The sequence below is a fragment of the Acinonyx jubatus genome, chromosome B3, assembly GCF_027475565.1.
Source record: "Acinonyx jubatus isolate Ajub_Pintada_27869175 chromosome B3, VMU_Ajub_asm_v1.0, whole genome shotgun sequence".
Classification (NCBI taxonomy): Eukaryota; Metazoa; Chordata; class Mammalia; order Carnivora; family Felidae; genus Acinonyx; species Acinonyx jubatus.
Genome location: NC_069386.1, coordinates 100,124,071 through 100,144,427, shown reverse-complemented (window position 1 = coordinate 100,144,427; position 20,357 = coordinate 100,124,071). Strand labels below are relative to the sequence as shown.

At 46.4% G+C, this 20,357-nt stretch overlaps 2 protein-coding genes across 7 annotated transcripts in view; one reads left to right on the top strand and one right to left on the bottom strand.

Annotated features, from left to right (window-relative positions):
• The window catches only part of GCH1 (GTP cyclohydrolase 1), a 140,633-nt gene that overhangs the window by 80,924 nt on the left and 39,352 nt on the right, over positions 1–20,357 (top strand). The gene's annotated exons all lie outside the window — the stretch shown is intronic.
• SAMD4A (sterile alpha motif domain containing 4A) overlaps positions 9,712–20,357 on the bottom strand; it is a 214,006-nt gene continuing 203,360 nt past the window's right edge. For all 5 annotated transcript variants that reach the window (XM_027065747.2, XM_027065750.2, XM_027065748.2 and 2 more), the window contains 2 exons: positions 19,681–19,764; positions 9,712–14,124 (listed from right to left, as the gene is read on the bottom strand). In XM_027065747.2, coding sequence (XP_026921548.1) covers positions 14,096–14,124; positions 19,681–19,764 — 113 coding nt within the window. In that variant the 3' untranslated portion in view covers positions 9,712–14,095. The remainder of the gene's footprint in view (positions 14,125–19,680; positions 19,765–20,357) is intronic.

Below are 20,357 nucleotides of genomic sequence, written 5' to 3'. Positions count from 1 at the left end.
AGCATGTTGGGAATGGCCCCAAGTTCTGACTTTGTAGCTTATGACTCCGGCCGTTGACTAAAGAGGTGTGGACTGGATGGCACTTAGGGTTTGTAGTAATGATGACAATAATATCAGCCACTAACACTCAAGAAGATATCCTACGTGTTTGACACTGCTCTAGGTGCTTTGCAAACATCAACTCATTTAATGTTCTGAATACAGAGGATTCAATACCTCCTCAGCTATTTAATACCCCATTGGGTATTACCCCCATTTCACAGATAGGGAAACGGAGGCACAGAGATGTGATATGATTTACCTAAGGACACACAGCTGGTAAGTGGCATAGCTAGGAACTGAACTCAGGAAATCAAGCTCCAAAACTCTAGTGATTCAAAGCTGGTCTATTCAGGTTCACAGTGCTTCTTCGAGGCACCCAGATGGTGAGAAATCTCATTTTAAAGATTAAGAAAACTCTTGGGGTGCCTGGGTGGCTCACTTGGTTAAACATCCAACTCTGGCTCAGGTCACGATTTCATGGTTTGTGAGTTCAAGCCCCCCATTGGGCTCTGTGCTGACAGCTTGGAGCCTAGAGCCTGCTTCAGATTCTGTGTCTCCTTCTCTCTCTGCTCCTCCTCCACTTGAGCTCTCTCTCTCAAATAAACATTAAAAAATTTTTTTTTAAAACACATTAAAGGTGAAGGAAGCTAGATTCCAAAATGGATACAACGCTTGCAGTTTCATAGGCAAGTTTCATAGCTTCTCCACAGTCCTAGTCAAGGAATACCCCATTCAGAATAAATCTGAAAAGCAAGGCACCTTGAGTACGTGTCTGAATTGGGGTTGGGGCGTATGTTGGGAGCCGAAGAACCTTTCCTGCCCAGGAGCCAGGGTCCCATGGGCAGTCTCTCTAAAGGTACATCTGAGAGCGTGGGAAGCTGCCGTGGCCTTCCGCACCTCCTCCAGCAGGAGGGGCCGAGCCGTTCTTCCCTCCCGGGCCTCCTCCTCTGGCTGAAGGGAGGGGTTCGGTTGAAGCTTCTTCACTCCCGGCATAGCTAGTGGAGGAGGGTGGGAAGCCACTGCAGGCACTTTGGCGGCTCTACTGGCGGTTCCTTTTCATTTAATTTTATTTTTTGAGTCAGTCCCTCAAACTACCAGGTTTGCCGGCTTCCTGCTGGCTCTCCACTGAACCCAGCCTTTGAATGGGGGACCGAGTCCGAACAGCCTCAGACGTGCCCTGAAGGTGAGAACCGCAGCTCATAAAAGCACCTTTCATAGCATTAAATTCCTCTGCTTCGGAGTCTTTGAACCTGGAGTGATCCACAGGTTGCAGCCCAGCTGGAGATGTGTGATAAAAGAAATTGGCCTGCTCAGAGTCCAGTGGGAGCTGTCAGAGGAGGAGAGTTTGACAATGTGAAGCTGGGCCTGGTTCTGAGACCCCGGTAATTCCACAGCATGGGTGGACAGGAGGTCACCCATGCATTCAGGACACTGCCTAGTCCAGTGACACCACTTCAAGCTCCTCCAGACTTTGAGGGCCTGAAGAGAGGCAGTGAACCCAGATCAAATGACCAGAGTGTGTGTATGTAACGGACCCACATTCCCCGACAGTGGGGATGGAGGACTGGCTAGACAGGGACCCCAGAACCTGATCCATCTGGGCCCAGGGTAGGACTACACTTTCCAGATCCGTTGAAGTCAAACGTGGCCATGTGAGTTTCTTTGGCTGGTAAGGAGTGAGCTGGTGGAAGCCACGTCCTTCTTTTCCACTGCCGGGGCAAACATCAGTGCTTGGGTAGGGGGGCAGTTGTGCCAGCCTGGGTTCTAGCATGTGCTACATGGAGCAGAGGCCCCAGCTGACCCGTGATGGTAGTGCAGCCCAGCGAGAAGTCAGTCTTTGTGGTTTTAAGCCACTGAAATTTTGGGGATGTCTGTTAATGCAGCATAATCTAACTAATACTGACATTCATGGATAACCAGATTGATGAACTCCGACTGTGGATCACTTAGCTAGTGTGGTATGCAACCCAAGCAACAAAATTTGTTAACCTAATTAAAGTGCACATAATTTCTGAAACTGAGTCTTTGTGGTAGGCACTGCAAGCACCTTGCAAGTCAGTGGGGAGGGAATTTGGGAAGTGGCTCTGAGCCTGCTGGTACTCTACCACTGATTCTGCCTGGCTTAGAGACTTCCAGTAGGTAGGACACCCAAGGACTGTGATGGGTCAGGTGCTTATTTTTAGTTCTTTTTTTAATGTTGATTTATTTATTTTTGAGAGAGAATGAGAGAGAGAGAGAGAGAGAGAGAGAGAGAGAGAGAGAGGGAGGACAAGGAGGGGAAGGAAGGAGAGAGAATCCCAGGCAGGCTCCATGCTGTCAGCACAGAGCCCAGTGTAGGGCTGGAACTCATGAACCGTGAGATCATGACCTGAGCCAAAATCAAGAGTCAGATGCTTAACAGACTGAGCCACCCAGGAGCCCCTTATTTTTAGTTCTGTAATGAGTCAATGGAAACAGCTATCTTTTACCCTTATCTATTAAAGCTGCAGAAGCGTATCATAGGCCTCTTGAGTAAAAGAGGAGATGTAGGTCCCCTTAATGTGAGGTTCTCACATTTGCTATACATTAGAATAACCTGGTAATTTGAAAGCCCCATGCCCAGGTCAGGCCCCAGACCAACCCAGTCAGAGTATCTGAGGGGAGGCCAGCATCAGCAGCTGCCAAAGCTCTCCATGTGATCAATATGCAGCCAGGCCGAAAACCACAGTCATGGGGGCCCCTCTTCTTTCACTAGGGACCATATTTTCACCAATGTCTTGAGATGGTCATTTTGCAGAATTCTATTGCCTACATATAACTTGTGTCTCAGGCTGCAATAGACGTTGGAAAGAAAAGGCCTGGAGACTCACTGCAGTCTCCTTAGTGTGAGGGCATATAGCTCAAAGGGGGCTCCTGGAACCAAAGATGGCCAGCTATGGTCCCTCCTAGGAGGGTTTGGGGGTACACAGACCTGGATTTGAGCTCCTACCCCACCCTTCCCTGTAACAGCTCTGTGATCTGCAACAACTTGCTTGACATCTGTGAGCCTCAGTTTTCCCACCTGCAAAGTGGGGATAATCTAATGTCAGCCTTATTAGCTTAGCACAATAGTCTCTGAATAACTACTAGCTATTTATTATTTCTCCCAGATGACTTGTCTTGAATGATGAGGCAGGTGATGTAATTTAACAAATTCTGTCTGCTGCCTTTGTCCCAGTCCATGCCTTCCCTGGTAAATGGGACCCCAACTCCCCAGCTGCCTAAGTCAGAAACTTGGGAGGCATTCCGGGCTGTTCAGTCTCTCGCTTAATCCCCATGTCCAGCCCATCATTAACCATGATGCCTCTACCCCCTAAGAATCTCATAGATCTATCTAGTTCTCCCTATTCCTACCGCCACCGCCTTTCACCCTCCACCTTGTGAGCTGTCTGCACCAATGCAGTAGCCCCTGGTGAGTCTCCCCAGCTCCCCCACTTTGATGCTGCTCTAATCCACTTCCCAAAATACAGTCAGAGAGATCTTTCTAGAATGTAAATTTCCTACCAGATATTAAAGCAAATTTTAAAGTTGTCATAATTAAACCAGTGGGGATGCTGGTGCATAAATAGACAAACATATCAATGGAAAGAAAAATAGAAAGCCCAGAAATAGACCTGAATATATACAGGAAGTTTATATATTTGAAAAGCAGCATTTCAAATCAGTGGAGGAAAGATAGATTATTCAATAAATAGCATAGGCACAACTGGGTAGTCATCTTTCCATAGAAATAAAAGTGGATCCATACCTCATACTTCATACAAGGAGTGGTTAAAAGATATAAATGTAAACAATTAATTGGTAAAGATACTAGAGGAAAACATAGTATATCTCCAAGTGGAGAGGGCATTTTAGAATATGACTTAAAATCAGAAGCCAAAAAGGAAAAGATCAAGAGATTCAACTTAAATTAAAAAAAGTCTCTATGGCAACAGTTACCATAGGCAAAATAAAAAAACAAATAAATTGGGAAAAATATTTGTAACTCATATCACAGAACAAAGGTTAATTTCCACAATATGTGAAGAGCTTCTACAAATTAATTAGAAAAAGACCAACAACCCAATGGTGAAGTGGGCAAATATATGGAGAGTTGAAAGGGAAATACAAATGACTATTAAGCTTATAAAAATAAGGCTCCTGGGTGGCTCAGTCGGTTAAGCATCCGACTTTGGCTCAGGTCATGATCTCATGGTTCATGAGCTCGAGCCCCGCACTGGGCTCTGTGCTGACAGCTCAGAGCTTGGAGCCTGCTTTGGATTCCATGTCTCCTTCTGTCTCTGCCCCTTCCCTGCTCACACTCTGTCTCTATCTCTCAAAGATAAATAAACATTAAAAAATATATATATATATGCCCAACCTCACTCGAATAAGATACATGTAAATGAAAAGGACACTGATATTAGTTTTCACTTATTAGATTGAAAATAAAAAAATTTTGATGATACAGGAATTGCTGAGAGTGTAGGGGAAAAAGCATCATCAAAAAGCTATTTCGGAAAAAGTAGCAAGATGACAGTGACACCTGTGATGGATAGTTTCATTTGTCAAAGCAGAAAGGCTATAGTACCCAGTTTTTTAATCCAACATGAATTTGGGTGTTGCAGTGAAGGTATTTTGTAGATGTGGTTAATATCTACAATCAACTAACATTAAGTAAAGCAGATTCGTCTTGATGATGTAAGTGGGCCTCATCCAATCAGTTGAAGGTCTCAAGAGCAAATACTGAGGTTTCTGGCAGAAGGAGAAATTCTGCTTCAAGACTGAAGATTCAGTTCCTTTCTGTCTGAGTCTCCAGGCCACTGGTCTGCCCTTCAGAATCCAGACTTGCCAGCCCTCACGATCAATTCCTTAAAATAAATCTCTCTCTCTTCTATAATCTCCTACTCCTTCTGTTCCTCTAGAGAATCCTGACTGATATAATATCCTTTAATTCAGCAACCCCGCTTTCCCACTTGTGGAATGCTTGCACACATGTGAAATGACCCATGCACCATTTATTTCACTGTAGCATTGTTTGTAACAGAAAGAGTGAAGGCAACCCGAGTGTCCATCAGTAACGGGATGGTTAAGAAGTCATGTTAATCCGCAGAGTGAAGCACTGTGTATGAGGCAATGATGTAGAACGGTTTCTGAAACTGACTTAAGAGAAAAAAAAGAAAAATACCACACAATGTTGACCAGCGTGCAGGGTATGCTCTTTCGTGTGTAGAAAGGGGGGAATATTCCAGTGTTTGTAAACATACAAAGTATCTTTTGGTGGGCACATAAGAAATTACCACTGAATGTCTCCAGGGCAGGGAACTAGTGGCCAGGGCATGGGACAGGAGGGAGACATTCCACCTAGGCCCTTTTGTTTCACAAAACAAAGCCTCTCATGTCTGATCATATCACTCCCCAGCAAGGGTAGCTATGTCCTTAAGGCAGAGTTACATTTTTTTTTTTTAACCAGGGTTTATAAGGTTTTACGGCCCTACCTCTGCCTTCATCCCATCTCTGACCCTAACCCCTATGGTTTCCCATTCTCTGCATTCTCCATACCAGTCCCATATTTCCTTATTTCAGTTCCTAAACTCATATGCTGTCCCTTGGGAGAGCAAATTGGGAATGCCCCCGAGGCTCTTTCCACAAGTTCCTGGTTTTTGGTCCTTCTGTATCGTTCCCTTTCTTCCTAGGGATGGGTGGCATGGCTAGTGTTTGACGTCCCTCTGCTGTGAGCTTGGCTTCCCCAGGGAACCCAACAATGAACACAGAGCTCTGCCCACTGGCTTCCTCTGGGCTCTGGGTGGTCACGTCCCACCCAGGAGGATTACGGCAGTCCTTATTCTCTTTCTTGCCCTCTTGGGGACCCCTGGTCCATGAGATTATATCATTCAGGCTAAGAGACTGATAGGGACAGGGACCCCGCCCCCCCCAGATGGCCTTTTGAGGCATCTCAGTTTTTCTCATGTAGGCACAGGGAAGAGGCCTCACTGTAATTGAACTTTACCTACCTGTTCCAGAAGGAACTAGGCACTTGTGTCTTTCAAGGTATCCTCTGTCTTCAGACATCCAGCTGGTCAGCACCCAGCCCTCAGGAAGTTCTGTTGTAGGAGGAAGACAGCAAACCTGGGGCCAGCCCCTTAAATCATTTCAGTGGGGGATGAGTTAGACATGACACTTTGGAAGCACACCTGGCTAAATGCAGTGAACTTCGGGGGAACAAGGGTTTGGATTCTGTGTCTTAGGACAGGACAGTGGAGTAGGTTAGTAGATGAAGCAATCTGGACCTCAGAGCACAGGGATGGGATAAGACATGCAGGGTGTATGCTCTCTGTCCAGGGTTTGGATGTATACATTTGGTGATGGATAGGGGAAATGATGTGTCATGTATAGATTTTATTTCTCTCATTTGCAGTTTGCTGACTTTGCACATATTCCATCTTGGATGAGTAACAGGGTCATAGGTCAATGCTGAAAGGGACTCAGTCTGGTACAAGTACGGGAAATCCATGTATAGCTTTTTCCCAGTGAACAGAGCTGGGGTATGTATAATGGAAAGCATTATGGTTGGACTGGACAGATTCGACAGATCAGATGGACAGATCCTGATTGGACAGATTCGACTTCGGGGTTTTGTAGTTTCATCTGACTTCACTCTGGAGCTTGTTAGAATTTTATGGCATGGAAAACTGGAACTGTCTCCTAAGGATGTTGGCACAAACAGGGGCACCTAGTCCTGGGTGTGGCCCCCCACAGGAGGATTTAAACTGGAACCTCTCTGCCGTCTTGGGATCCAACAGCTCTGATGGGACCATTTCACTCACCAAAGCTCTGATTTTGTTTCTCCTGGATAGGACTTAAAAAAAAAAAAAAGAACTTCAAAAAACTGTGGAACACACTATTTAAAAACATGCATTCTGAGTCAAGCGTAAACACAAAGCTGTCTTTTTATAAAGTCTGAGCTTTATAAGGTTGCCAAAATGCTTCTCCGTCAGTTTTAAAAATTGAAGTAGAAACCACTTAAGAGTGAAAAATATTCCATGGAGGAAATTCTCAGACACTGACTTCCCAAGTTTACATCACAGAGAGGTCCATATCTGTGTGCAAGAGCCCCATGGGTAAAGCTGGTCAGATGGAGACCTTGGGCCAGGTTGTTACATGGGAGGATACTGTGAAAGACCATTCACTCCAGTGGAGCTCCTCAGCAATGTTTGTAAGGTCGTTCTTAAGTTTGCCAAAGATCTCCAATTCCCTAGGCACCCGCATTTCCTACTTCATGTACCTGTATCCTAAATGTGTAGATAGATGCACACACACAGAGGAGCCACCCTCCATTCTCAATCCATCTGTGCCAGAAACTGAGCGTGGGAAGTGAGAAGACACATCTCAGGGATGCTCTGGAAATAGTGCTCTATTGCTTGACCCATTTCCAGAGACTTCAGGTTCAGGCTCTCACCTCCCATAACCAGTCCCATTACCTTCTGGATTTTCCTCTTCCTTTCCTTCCAACACATCCCCTTTCTCAAATATTTTGTTTTCAGCTCTTAGAAATGACTAGGGAACAAAATCCTTGTGTTCTTCAGCCCACTTCCAGGCTTTTCTCGGACCTGATAGGCACTTCTCTACTGTATTGTGGGCATTGTTGACCTGGGTGAGGGGAGATGTTGGCATTAGGAATTCCATCATCTCATCCTGAGGGCAATATCCCAGACTGATTTTGCAGACTGACCCTAGAGCTTAGGGAGCCAGAACAGGGCTACTTTTTATAGCAATTTGACAGAATAATTTTGTCGAGTCTAGTACAAGACAGGGCTTGTGATTAAAAAACTTTCTTATTGTATTTTACAAAAGAATTGGGCTATGTGGATTAGAAGTAAATAGCCACTACTACAACTGTAATTCACAGATGGTTTGAGACACAGTGAGCTAGGGCATGCTAGAGCTACTGTTGACAATCCAGAGGCTGAAGTGCTCAGGGAAGAGGTGGTTTTCGGGTATGGATTGTGAGGTATGGATGGAAAATAGAAAATAGAAGTGTTTGTGGAAGACTGTGGAGGGATATCTGTCAGGTGTGCTGGAGTGATGTGCTAGCATTGCCCACTGGAAAAGGGGAAATAGATGACGTACAAGCTGCCATAGTGTGCTTCTCTGTGGGCCAGGTGCATGCTGACCACTCCACATCTTTATAGAGAAGGGTTAGGTTCTAGTTATGGGCGAGATTTTTGCTGTCCTTCAGCCCCCCCTCTCAACATCCAAGTCTTGGGCTGATAGGGAGTCAGGGCCATGGATGAATATAGAAACTGTTCCAGGGACCAAGCCAAGGTGCTTTCATAGGAGTTTGGATTCTCCTTGTATTACCCCCTTGGCACCTTCCTCATTAGCATAGAGAGCATGAATTGATGGTGCCCATCTGTGCTCCTTCTGGAGTCCTCTCACAAGCCCATTGCAGCCTCTTCCCAGCCAGTATGCTATAGAGGTGTTACACATCCCCCTTTAATAATGGAATTAAGGCTCTTCTGCAGAGAGGACTGCTGGGGACACCCTAAATGCTCTACCCTATGAGTAATGTCTCCAGGATTGAACATTCTGTTACTAAGTTCAATGGCAAAGAGCCACCGCTTTGCTGAGAAAAGCACTAGCCAACTCCTTTCAGGCTACCATGCTGAGCCCTGTTTCTCTTAATCTCCTACCTTTCACATTTATTCTCATTTCACACATTGCAGAAGTGAGGCTTAACTTTTCTCTTGCACATTATCCCCTTCCCTTCAGAAGAGTCTGGTCATACAGGGAGTTGTATCTCATTTGAGTTATGAGAATTTAACTTTAAGAGGAATTTAGCATCATTTAATATCTCAGCTTATGAGGCATTTCTACATGTTTCCAGGGAAACCTGATTTTGCATTTCGGTTGAGTAGCTTGAGCCTGGTAAAAAGAGTGTGTGGTCATTGTTACAATATCAAGCTGTGGTTGCCTCAGAAAAATCTTGGTTTGGTGGTAATAACCTCTATATCCTATTTTTTCTTTTGTCTTCTCCTTCTCTGGATTACAGGTTTAATTATATAAACCTTGAGTATCATTAGGCCAAAACACAAACGAAGCCGAAGATCAGAGAGGTTAAGTAACTTGTTGCCTATCACACAGACCGAGATTTCAAACCCATATTAGTCTCTCCGGCCATATCCTTAACTGGCATTATTTAGAATTTATATCAAATATCATACCGGAATTAGAGGTATTAGAATGAGATTCAAGCCACGTGTAGTCAAAACCCCAAGGCTCCAAGGGCGCTGCTGTTTCTTCTTGCCATGGTTTAGGGTTGCAATATGATTTCATAGGCATTGAGGATGGAGAGTAAGTTATAAGCAGTATCATTTACAAGGATAGGGTTTGGATTTAGAAACATGCCTTCAAGTCAGGTGATGCATTCATTGGCTACTCTGGGCACATATCAAGCTGCATAAATTTTTATACCGCTCTACCCTACTCTTTTGTAAAAAAAAAAAAAAAAAAAAAAAAAAACTCATAGTTGCAGACATAATTTACATAGAACGGTCAGGTGGTAATAGTTTACAGGGATGTCATGTTCATTCTTCCTTGCTAGCTTATTTCTAAGATTCAGTTTGTTTTCTAATCGATCACATTGACAAAAAGGAAAAAAGACACACACACCAGTGTTACAAAACCTTGTATTAATCATTTCCCTTCACTTTCAATATAACATTGATATGAAATATAGCCATGATTCTTAGTTACATGGAGGAAATGAGTAATAAATATATTGTAGCAAGTTTAAACCACAAGGGTGTTTCACTGGTAACAACATTTGAAAACTGTACACTTGCAAAGAACAGCATCTTCAAACATTAGTATATCTGTATATCAGTAAAGCTTTACATGTAACAAACATGCTATTTCCATATATGACAAATTTAAAAAATATGCATTGCTTGGCAACATAAACTAGGCAAAAATAGTTCTTTGTTCACTAACTTTATACAGGAAAACAGGACGGAGGCATGCATGTACAATAGGGATGCCTGCACGGGGCATGCAACAAAAGAAAGCTTTTTAAAAGTCAGCTTACATTAGGCATAAATACACGAGGGTTATATATTAATAAGGGAGGAAGTCTTCTGTTTGACATTATTAACATTCCTGTTTTCTTCCTATTCCTCCCAGAGGAATACACATTCACCTTTAAGTAAAGATAAAGGAATTACAAAAAAATAAAACGCACTTTGCAAACATCTCTGATGACTTGTAAAAAAAAAAAAAATCAACATTAGTGTTATCACAGCCCCATGTGCAAATGATCCTTCTGCAGGTCCTCCTTGTAAGAGGCACACCCCAGTGCCTTGGTCAGGCTGTTTCCCTGCACCCAAGCTGGAGTTGCCCGCTGCAGACACCTCCAGAGGGCTGAGATTGCGGCCTGCTTTTCCTCCCCTCGCTGCCCTCCTGGTTGCATGTCTATGCATTCAGCCCAGCTCAGTCCCCCAGCCTGGGCTTTGGGTGAGATCCTGGTTCTAGCTGGGGAATGCACATCTACAAACCTTGCACCGGCAGTAGCTACAAGAGGTGCAGAAGAACACAGACCCGGAGAAGTCTCCCATTCCATAAAAGGCAGCCAGTGACACCTCAAAAGAAAACCTTGTTTCCCTCAGTGTCTCTTCAAATGAATGGGAGATGGGGGCCCAGCTGTAGTTCCAATCCTGAGTACCAAAAAGGGACCATCAATACACAGGATTTGAGAGCTCGGTGCAAACAGCCACCCTCTGCAGGCAGACCCAGCAGCATCTGTTTTGCTTGCTGGCCCTCCTTTAAAAAGTGAAACTCAAAAAGCACGTGGAAAAAGACACATATCAGCAGCAATGTTTCAATTCTTGTACACAGTTCATGTGTGTCTTCCTACTGTTTCTGGTTAAGAAACCACTATGAATAAAAAGCACCAATAAAACATCATACATGGTAACAATATCGTAGACCGCCACTGTCCCTGGGACAGTGTAGAGATGCCAAAATACATACTGCTTAAATCAGAAAAAAGGGGGGAGGGGAGGACATGTAGTGAGATAGATTTTACTCTGAGATTTTTAATGTTTACTATTAATATAAAACAGTTGCATTTGGGGGTCAATGGGTAAATACAAAAAAAGGCACTGCCGCTTTATTACTAAATATCGGACTTCACAGCCTTACGCATGCAACTGTTTGATTCTTTTATAAATAAGGTTCTTTTGCTTCAGGATTTTAAAATTGAGCTGTATACCTGCAGTCAACACAGGACTCAAAACAAGGTGGGGACAGGCTCCTAAAATTTATCAGAACACTCAACTTAAAAAAAACAACACTAATAGCAAAACACAACTAAGTAGATAAATCTATACACAGTCGATGAAAAATAAGCTTTTCTTTTTTTTAAAAAAAGAATTATGTTGTTATTAATAACAGACTTTATCATGGTTACCAGCCATAGCAAGTTAATAAGTAACATATCCAAAATAATATCTCTAATAATCAGATAACCATTGTTTCTATATTCAGTGAAGGAATAAATAGAAATCCAGATTTGCAGATACTTTAAGGTCTTCTTCCTTTTAAAGGATTCATGCTAATGTGATTGTGTTTACAATCTGTTTTCTGAACAACCCAAGTCATTATGGATATATGTGTTTTGCAGCAGATCTGAATGCTTTCTCATTTCTCCACAAGATGTGTAATACCATTGTTTTTTCTTCTCTTTATTAACTTCCTCAGCATCCAAAAACACCTTCACAAACCCTCTGGTCTTACTTTGGCCTTCAACATTTTTGATCTATTCCTGCCTTACATGTGATCGTCCATCCCAACACATTCCCCAAGTAACACTAAGTTTGTTTAGAAAAGGGGTGTGGAGGATGAATGTTAATGGCACTTGGTTAAAAAAAAAAATCAACTAAAAAATGCTGCCTCTTTCTGCACATGGATTTGCATCTTTACAATGTAGTCACCCAAGAGGAAGTCTCTTTTCTTAATGCAAAGCATGGTATCATGGGTTCAAGCCCCCTTTACTCGCTAAAGGCTGTCTACAATTAAGATGCTCCCACCTTTTTAAACCTTAAGACTTAGAAAGCAAGGCTGTGTTAGTGCACATTTTTAATCTTGAAAGGAAAAGAAAGTTGTTTAGATTGCATTAAGGCCTTTTAAATCTGTATTTACTTCATTAACCTTTCTTTCTTTTTTAAAAAAATAACCGTAAGCGAGTGCAGCGATTTTCATGGTGTGATCTCTTCAATTTCGATTCTGACTTTGCTAAAAGAAATGGCACCAGACTCACCCATTTAATAAACAGGCCTTATACCACCTCCCTGATCTCGCCTCTGGCTGAGCATTCATACCATCATTTACACAACCCAATTTTCCAGTGCAGAGCACAACTCCTCTTCGATTTCCTTTAATACTCTCCATTGTATCGAATCCCAAACGTGGTCTTTCTTGCCCTTAAGAAACAGAGCTATTACTTTGTGGTAGCATAGTTTGTTTATCTCTCACTATGTCAGGACTGGTTTTTTCTCCTTTCTGTGTGTGGCTGGGTAGATAAATCAGCCAACAACACAGCAAATCCCTGACGTACACGTGGATAGAACCACGTTTCCATCACGCAGTTGACCTTTCCTACATCTTCCTTCACTGCCCACCTGGTACGGTGGGGGCCTGGCCGCGTGGACTGCACATGTCACCGCAGGCCCTCTCTGCCACTTGCTGACTGACCGGTTATACACTGTTGCTGGGCCTTGCTCTCCTCCTGTTCCTCAGCAGTGAGCGAGCCAGGGGGTTGCAGCCCCCAGCTTCGGGTTTCTGAGCGCAACCGCAGTAGAAGCGGTGTTTTGAGCTCATCATCTGGAATTAAGGCCTTTTGCAAGGCGAAAATGTCGGTCCTTGCCATTTTTCCTCCAGGGGAACTTGAACCCACGCGTGTGTGTGTGTGTGTGTGTGTGCGCGCGTGCAGCGAAGCAGGGGGCGCTAGGCTGAAACCCTGCAGTAGGGTGGGGAGGAAGAGGTCTCCGGGTGAGAAGCAAATCCAGCCCAGAAAGGGGCCGCAGGATTCTTTTACAATCTCTTGGTGAACCGCGAACAAACACTGATCACACGGTGCGTCCCCCTCGGACCTTCCCAGTGCTCTACCCCTCGCAGCCACATACTCTCCCGCCAACCCACCTGCACGCGCCGCCTCCCCCCTCCGCCCGCGGGGGGCGGGGGGGGGGGAACGACTGACGCCTCGGCCCACGTGACGTGCATTCGCCTTCCCGGCAAGCACCGCTCCGCAGCCACTGTAAGACACAACCCTGCTGCTATTATAAAAATAGAGGAAAAAAAATGAATCCGTATCAACAAATCCTTTACAAAAACCATAGTATGAAGAGAAGTTCTATCCAAACTCTTTACACATTATGTACCCTTTAAAATTGTTATGTAAACAATACACAAATCAAAGTTTCTCTGCAATTTTGTCGGAGGGGCTGTTCCCCCTCCGCCGCCGGTGCCGTGCGGCCCTCTCCCGCGGCTCGACTCCAAGCCGGGTCCTCGGGGGAAGCCGATCCGGGCGGCGGGGAGGGCGGGCCGCCATCTTGCTTTGGTCGCAGGCCCGGACGACTGTGTCCTGGGGCCCGACTGCGGAGGCGGCGTCGAGGCGCTCCCAGGCCCGAGGCCTCCGCCTCCCTCCCGCGGCTCTCCCGGCTCTTCCACCTCTTCCACGGCGGTGCTCTTTTTGTTCTCTTCTGCCCCTCCTTCCATCCAGGAGGCCACCTGCGCTCCCTCGCTTCCCTAGAGACCCCCTCCCCACCCCGCACACCAAGCCATCCCGTGACAGAAACAAATGACAAAATTACCACTCCCCGGTCTACTGATATGTTTACAAGGACGACCTACGCTCTCACAAAATCAAAATGGGAGAGGGACCAGGGGAAAAAAAGGCTGCAAAGGATCTCGGAGGATTCCGTGCAACCCTGAAGATGGTTGACACTGGACCCGCAGCAGTCGATTTCACGGCCAGCGCGGTCACTCTCATCTTCAGCTTCTAGATTGTGGAGGTCCGGTCAACCCCGTCTGGGAGAGAGAGAATACACGATGGGCACAGGTGAACAAAACCGTTTCTTCACGTCCTTCCTGGTCTCCGAAGACAGGTAAGGGCCCAACTTACTCATCCGCTCACTCCCTCGTTCACACACCCACCCACTCAACATCTGGAGAACAGCCATCTTTCCAAGAGCTGTAAAGAGCCTGGGAATCCACGTGAAGAGACCTAGTCCTCTCACATGCTAGTCGGGACAGACACGTAAAGCCACAGTGATGGAGGAGTGATGACTGCTATGATGGAGTATGTACCGGGCACAGCAGGAACGTGGAGGAAGGGCTATGTAAGGTGCCCCTGGAAGTCAAGGGCAGTTTCACAGAGGAAGAAAATGACTTTTGTAAGATGGTGCTGGTAGCAGAAGAGAGGAGGAGGCAGAAAAGGGAGAGGGTGAGGAGGGCGTCCAGCTCACGCTTACGTGTGATGTTGGTTGTCAGATGGTGGGGGCTGAGGGCTGGATGGAGGTCTAGGATGAGGGGTGGGGGGATGGAGGAGTAGCAGGAGATGTGCCGAAGAGCTGGCACAGGCTGGCAGCAGCACATGCAGGTGGACCTGTCCAGCTTACACCCCTTTGGCAGCATCTCTGTGTCACCGAGTCCCTGTTGAAAGACTGGGCATGAGGTGGCTATGACTCTGAGCCCTGGTCACAGCTGAGCAGACCAGGGGTATGCATCTGACCCGCAATGATCCAGCCTCTCAGCCCCAAGAATCTGATTCGGGGTACGCACCATCATTAGAGGTTGTGGGCACGGGGAACTGAAAGATCCTGTGAAAGTGGGTGAATGCTGAGGCTACGGAGGGTAGGCCATGTCTACATTATGGAGAGTTGGTGAAACCAGGCTATAACATGGAGGAGGTGCGTGTCAGAGACAGAGGCTAGGAGTGAAACAGACTGCAGAGGGAGCTGATGGCCGCCCAGCTCCTTTTCGGTTGTCTGCGTGCACATGGGACTATAGGAGAGTCCCCACCCTAGAATGAGGCCATAAGGGTCTTGTGTGCTATGAACAGGGGCTTGGGCTTGGTAATCGGGGCATTATAAGTAGAGTAATCAGGTCTGATTTTAGAATGGTTTCTCTGGCAGTTGACCTAAAAGAGGACACGGCTCGTGGCAGGAGGACCCCAGTAGTGGTCCATGCTGGGGATTGTCTGCAAGGGCTTACCCAGTGAGCAGAGAGAAGCATGGGTTAGCCACTGTAGTAGGTAGAAGCAGCTGTGTTCAGTGACCACGAAATGAAGGCCGGGGGAGGGATGCAGGAGGCCTCCCTGGTTTTACTGATACCCAAACATCAGCAGGTGTGTCCTGATCTAAACGATGTGACAAACCTGGTCTACCAGGAGCATCTAGATGCGGCAGGCAGGACTCACGTGAGAGGTGAGTGGCACAGTGTTCAGGGAGAGCTGTGGGACCTAAGTGATAGGGAGGAATGCCGAGTACACTGCACAGGCCTGGCTTCCTCTCATGGGTAGGTTCAAGTACAGTTTTAAGAGACGGTACCGGGTTTCCGGGTTTGCTGGGTTTCTCCCAATGGTAACATTTTGCAAGACTATTATATTACCACCAAGGTACTGATGTTGATACAATCTACCGGTCTTACTCAGATCTTCCCAATTTTATTTGTATTTGTGTGTGTCCCTAAAGTTCCATATAGTTTTTGGAGAGATTTTAAAGAAGAAAAGCAAATGACCTTTGAGAGTGTTTATGGTATCAGGTCATCAATCCTAGAGGCCCCCACATGTTAACTTATAATCAGTAACCTTTTGCTGACTTCTGCAAGTGTTAACCTGAGCCTCTTTTTTTTTTTTTTAATTTTTAAAAAAATGTTTCATTATTTATTTTTGAGGGGGGGGGGGTGGGTAGAGGCAGAGAGAGGGGAGACACAGAATCTAAAGTAGGCTCCAGGGTCTGAGCTGTCAGCACAGAGCCTGACACGGGGCTCGAACTCACAAACCGTGAGATCATGACCTGTGCCGAAGTCGGACGCCAACCAGCGGAGCCACCAGGGCCCCTAACCTGAGCCTCTTATGGTGGTTCTGCAGTGGTAATGGGTCATGAGAAACAGTGAGTCTGTGTAAGTGTGTACATAATGTGTGGCTGTGTAGAGGTCACTCTCTTGTCTATAGAAGTGGAGTGGCACACTCTTGCCAGGGCTCACCGGTCTACTCATTAATGCCAACCCTTCATAGCTGTGTAAGTAGGGAGCTAGAAACATGAAAATCTTAATTAACCTAACCCCAACCTGCATTTTTACTGAATTCCAATCCCACGCCTCATCCTACAAGGGTGATGGCATTCATCTGCCAGGAAATGGCCAACAGGTAAGTCCAGACTCACCATTTACAGTTGTGCAAGTTGTGCACTGCATAACTCTGAGCAGTACCACTCACATGTATTCATTATAGGTTTTATAGTTATTATGACAAATATCAAGTAAGTGGCAGAACAGCGTCTTGAGAAAGTGGAGCCTTTTTCTAATTTGCACAAAGTCTCCATATCTGCTAGAAGTGGGGCTGTTAATAAGTCCCAAGGAGGAGGAAGGAGAGAAGGTGAGAAGGAATGGCAAGGGGATCATGTGAAAACAGGAATCCTGGAGCATCAGAGAGTGGACTGGGCATTCCTCTTTGTGGTAGGATTTACTGCAGACTTCATCCTGCTTGAAGGAGCCTTGCTTTTGTAAAGCTGTGGCTGTTCCTGCCCATAAAACCCCTCTGCAGGAGGAAGATAGCAGCCAGGCCTGAGTCTTCCTTTATATCTGAGGCCACCAATCAGGAGCAGGCCCAACAGAGCCGGATGAAAGCCTTAAATATTCACAAACCAAGATGGCTGAGGCAACTACCTCCTGAGTGCTTTGGAGGGGCCAGGGGAAGGGCAAAGCAGAGACAGACAGGGAAGGCCAAAGAGAAAAATGGCTTAGACTGGCACAGGGGGGCTGCAGTTAGTGCAGGACACTGAGAGCAGAGATGTCAGCACAAAAGGTTGGGCCCGCAAGGCCTGGGGTCCATGGACCATCCTAGTATGTGGTATCCCAGGAACTTGGACACCCTCCCTTCCTGTCCTGAGACACAAGCAGAGGAACGTCTTTTGCTTTGCTTTACTCTCTCTCATTATTTGTCCTCCTGTAAAATGACTAATTCATTGGCATTCTGTCCCCAGAAAAGTCATCTTCCCCAGCACCTGGAAGAGGTGGGCTAGCAGAGAGGTGCCGTAATAGTGGGAGGGCTCAATGCCACTGTGCCCAGTTGGGCCACCCTGAACTTAATTTGCATTCTTTGCTCGGGAAACTGCTTACGAGACTTCCCACCAGAGAGGATTATTGAGGGAAAACATAGCAATAAAAAGGCTTAGGAGATTAACAAGATGAAAACATTAGCAAAAAAAATCAGTTCAAAGAGGTTTTCTGTAACTATAGAAGAATAGGCTAAAAAACGAAGCCTTTCCAATGAAAACCTCCCTTTAATAAAGCGCATTTGGCACTCTTGCTACTAATGATGATAACGTTAGCACTTAGCAGTTTGATAAGGGCTTCCAACATGCCAATTATCTGAGATATATCAAGCCCTGGGGGAGAAGGTCAGTTCTCCTTGCTGACTCTCAAAGGCAGCAGGAGTTCTTCACCCGCCAGCTCCTGTTGGGTGGCGGGGAGCTCGGGCTGCCTGCAGTGGGCTGAGCTTGGCCTGAATTCTCACGGTCTGGGAGGCTTCCCTTTTTGAAAAATTGAGCTGTAATTTGCGTATCACAAATTTCACCCTTTTAAAGCGTACAATTCAGAGGTTTTTCGTATATTCACAGAGCTGTGCAGCCATCACCACTATCTAATTCCAGAACGTTTTCATCAGGTACCCATCAAGCAGTCACTCTCCGTTCCCAGTTCCCTCTGGCCCCTGACAACCACTAGTCTATACTGTCTGTCTCTATAGATTTGCCTGTTCTGGACACTTCATAAATTCCTAAATGGAATTAGATACTGTGTGGCCTTTTGTGTCTGACTTCTTTCATATAGCATAATGTTTTCAAGGTTCATCCAAATTGTAGCATGTATCAGTAGCTCATTCCTTTTTAAGGCTGTATGATATTCCACTGTCTGGCTATACAACATTTCACTCATCCACTTCCATCTGCTGATGGACCCTGGGTTTGTTTCCCATTACTCATTAGGGGCTATCAGTGAGCTGACCCAATCTCCTTGGTGAGCTGGAGAAGAGGAGCTCATGGCACCTCCCCTATAGAGGTGTCAAGGATGGACCAATGATGCTGTGAAGCTTCTAAGATAGGAGTGGCCAAGTGTTTGCAAATGGGGTTCCTGGAACCCCAGGGAGGTCACATCGGGAGCTGTGCCTTCCCACTGTCTGTTCAGTCAGCAGTGCTGGGAGGCCTTCAGCTAGCTCCCTTCTGGTACTGAGTGGAGGCTTTCTCTGGGCTATAGAGAACCTTGCACAGCTGAGATCAGGTGGGTGCAGTCCTTGCTTTCCAATCTGTTCCATGTAGAGCATTTATTGGCCTCATATTTGGTGTCATGATAAGATTGTGTTTACAGGGACTAAAAATCCAAAAACCCCTGGTTAGGAGAACGAAGCTTGGGGAACAGCAGCTGACAGCAGCCTTTCTCCCCACCACTGCCAGATAGCACAGATTTTGGCTCTAGGTGTGCTGACCGCCCATCTCCAGGGTGGGTGAGCACATCCTGACTGGAGAGGGCTATTGGGAAGGGTCACAGGAGGCCTCTCTGACTCAGAGTCTCCCGGAGGTTGGCAGGAAGGGGTGGACATCTCTCCTCTGCCTGCCAAACATCCCTAGGGCTGGCTGGGAAACCAGGCTGGAGTAAGGCAATTGGTTAGTACCAGGAGGGCACTGAAGGCCTCCTGGGGTTTTTGTGATGACGTAGGGCTTCAGCCCAAACAAATGGTGGGACAACGCAGCTGCTTCTGGAGCTCCTTATGGGGCTGTAGCCCATAGGCACACTGAACTAGATCATCACTGTCACACTGTGAAGGACATCTCAGACTGCTTGGGGCTCCAGGCATCATGGAAGCCGTTTGGAACAGGGAGACAGAAAACAAGCAGGGAATTTTGTTTCAAAAATTCTATTTTTAGAGCAAGCTGGGATATGCTTGGACCAGACTGGGAGATCTAGTGCCGAGAAGGAAAGCATCCAATTCTGTGGCGGGGGGGATGTTGCCACTAAAAGCCATGTCTTGTGTTTCTGACTCCTCCAGCTCACAGTGTTTGGCTAGGACAGCTGCTGTGGTGGAACCTCAGTGTGCACTGGGTGGGTGGCTCCGAGCAAAGATGGATAGCTTTGGTCTCCAGGTCCCTGACCCACCTCCCAGAAAAGGAGGAGCAGGGCGCTGTGGGTACTAGGTGTAGTATGGCTTGATGAGGCTCTAACAGTACTCTGAGGCCCTCCTCTCTCCCTGTCCCCTGCCTACTTCCCCTGTATCTTTCCCATTAGTCCTGAGCTACTGCCAGAGTGTGGACAGCAAATGATTGGTAGTCCTCCCAGTCAGGCCATAAAATGCAGGAAGGACCCACTCACCTCCCAGGGCGTGCTCGGTCATACTGAGGCACAAGGACTCCAGCCTATTGTTGATGTCAGGTTCAGTCACAGGAAGCTGGAATTCTGCAAGGGACAAAGGGTTATGTTGGTGACAGAGACTCTGAGAACAAGGAGAAGGTATGTACAGTGCTGTGGGGCTCCCCCCCCCCCCGGGAGGACTCTGGGGATTATCAGGGTCAGTAGAGCGGTAAGTTACACCCTGGTTTCAACCAAACTCTGAGTCTGCTAGATGCAGAGAGTCCATTGTGAGCATGGGTGGCTGGAAGAAAACTGGTAACTAAAAATAGCTGGTCACAGTCAGTCTGTCCAGCCTCTGCTCAGAACCCTCCAGCAGCTTCCCATCAGAGTAACAGCCAAGCCCCTGCCATGGCCCTCAGGGCTCACATGATCTGGCCTATATTAACCTCTGCCTGTGCATGGCTCTCTCCTTCCTTCACTCCATCCCAGGCCTTCTTCTGCCCCAGGGACTTGGCACTGCTGTTCTCTCTGCCCACAATGGTGGTCCCTAGATATTTTCATGGCTGTGCTCTCCCTGCCTTCACATCTCTGGCTCTCCTACTGTCTCTTTAGAAAGGACATTATATATGAACAGAACTTTTCTGGCCCTATCCCTTTCCTCAGCTTTATTTATTTTTGTCCACAGCTATCACCAACAT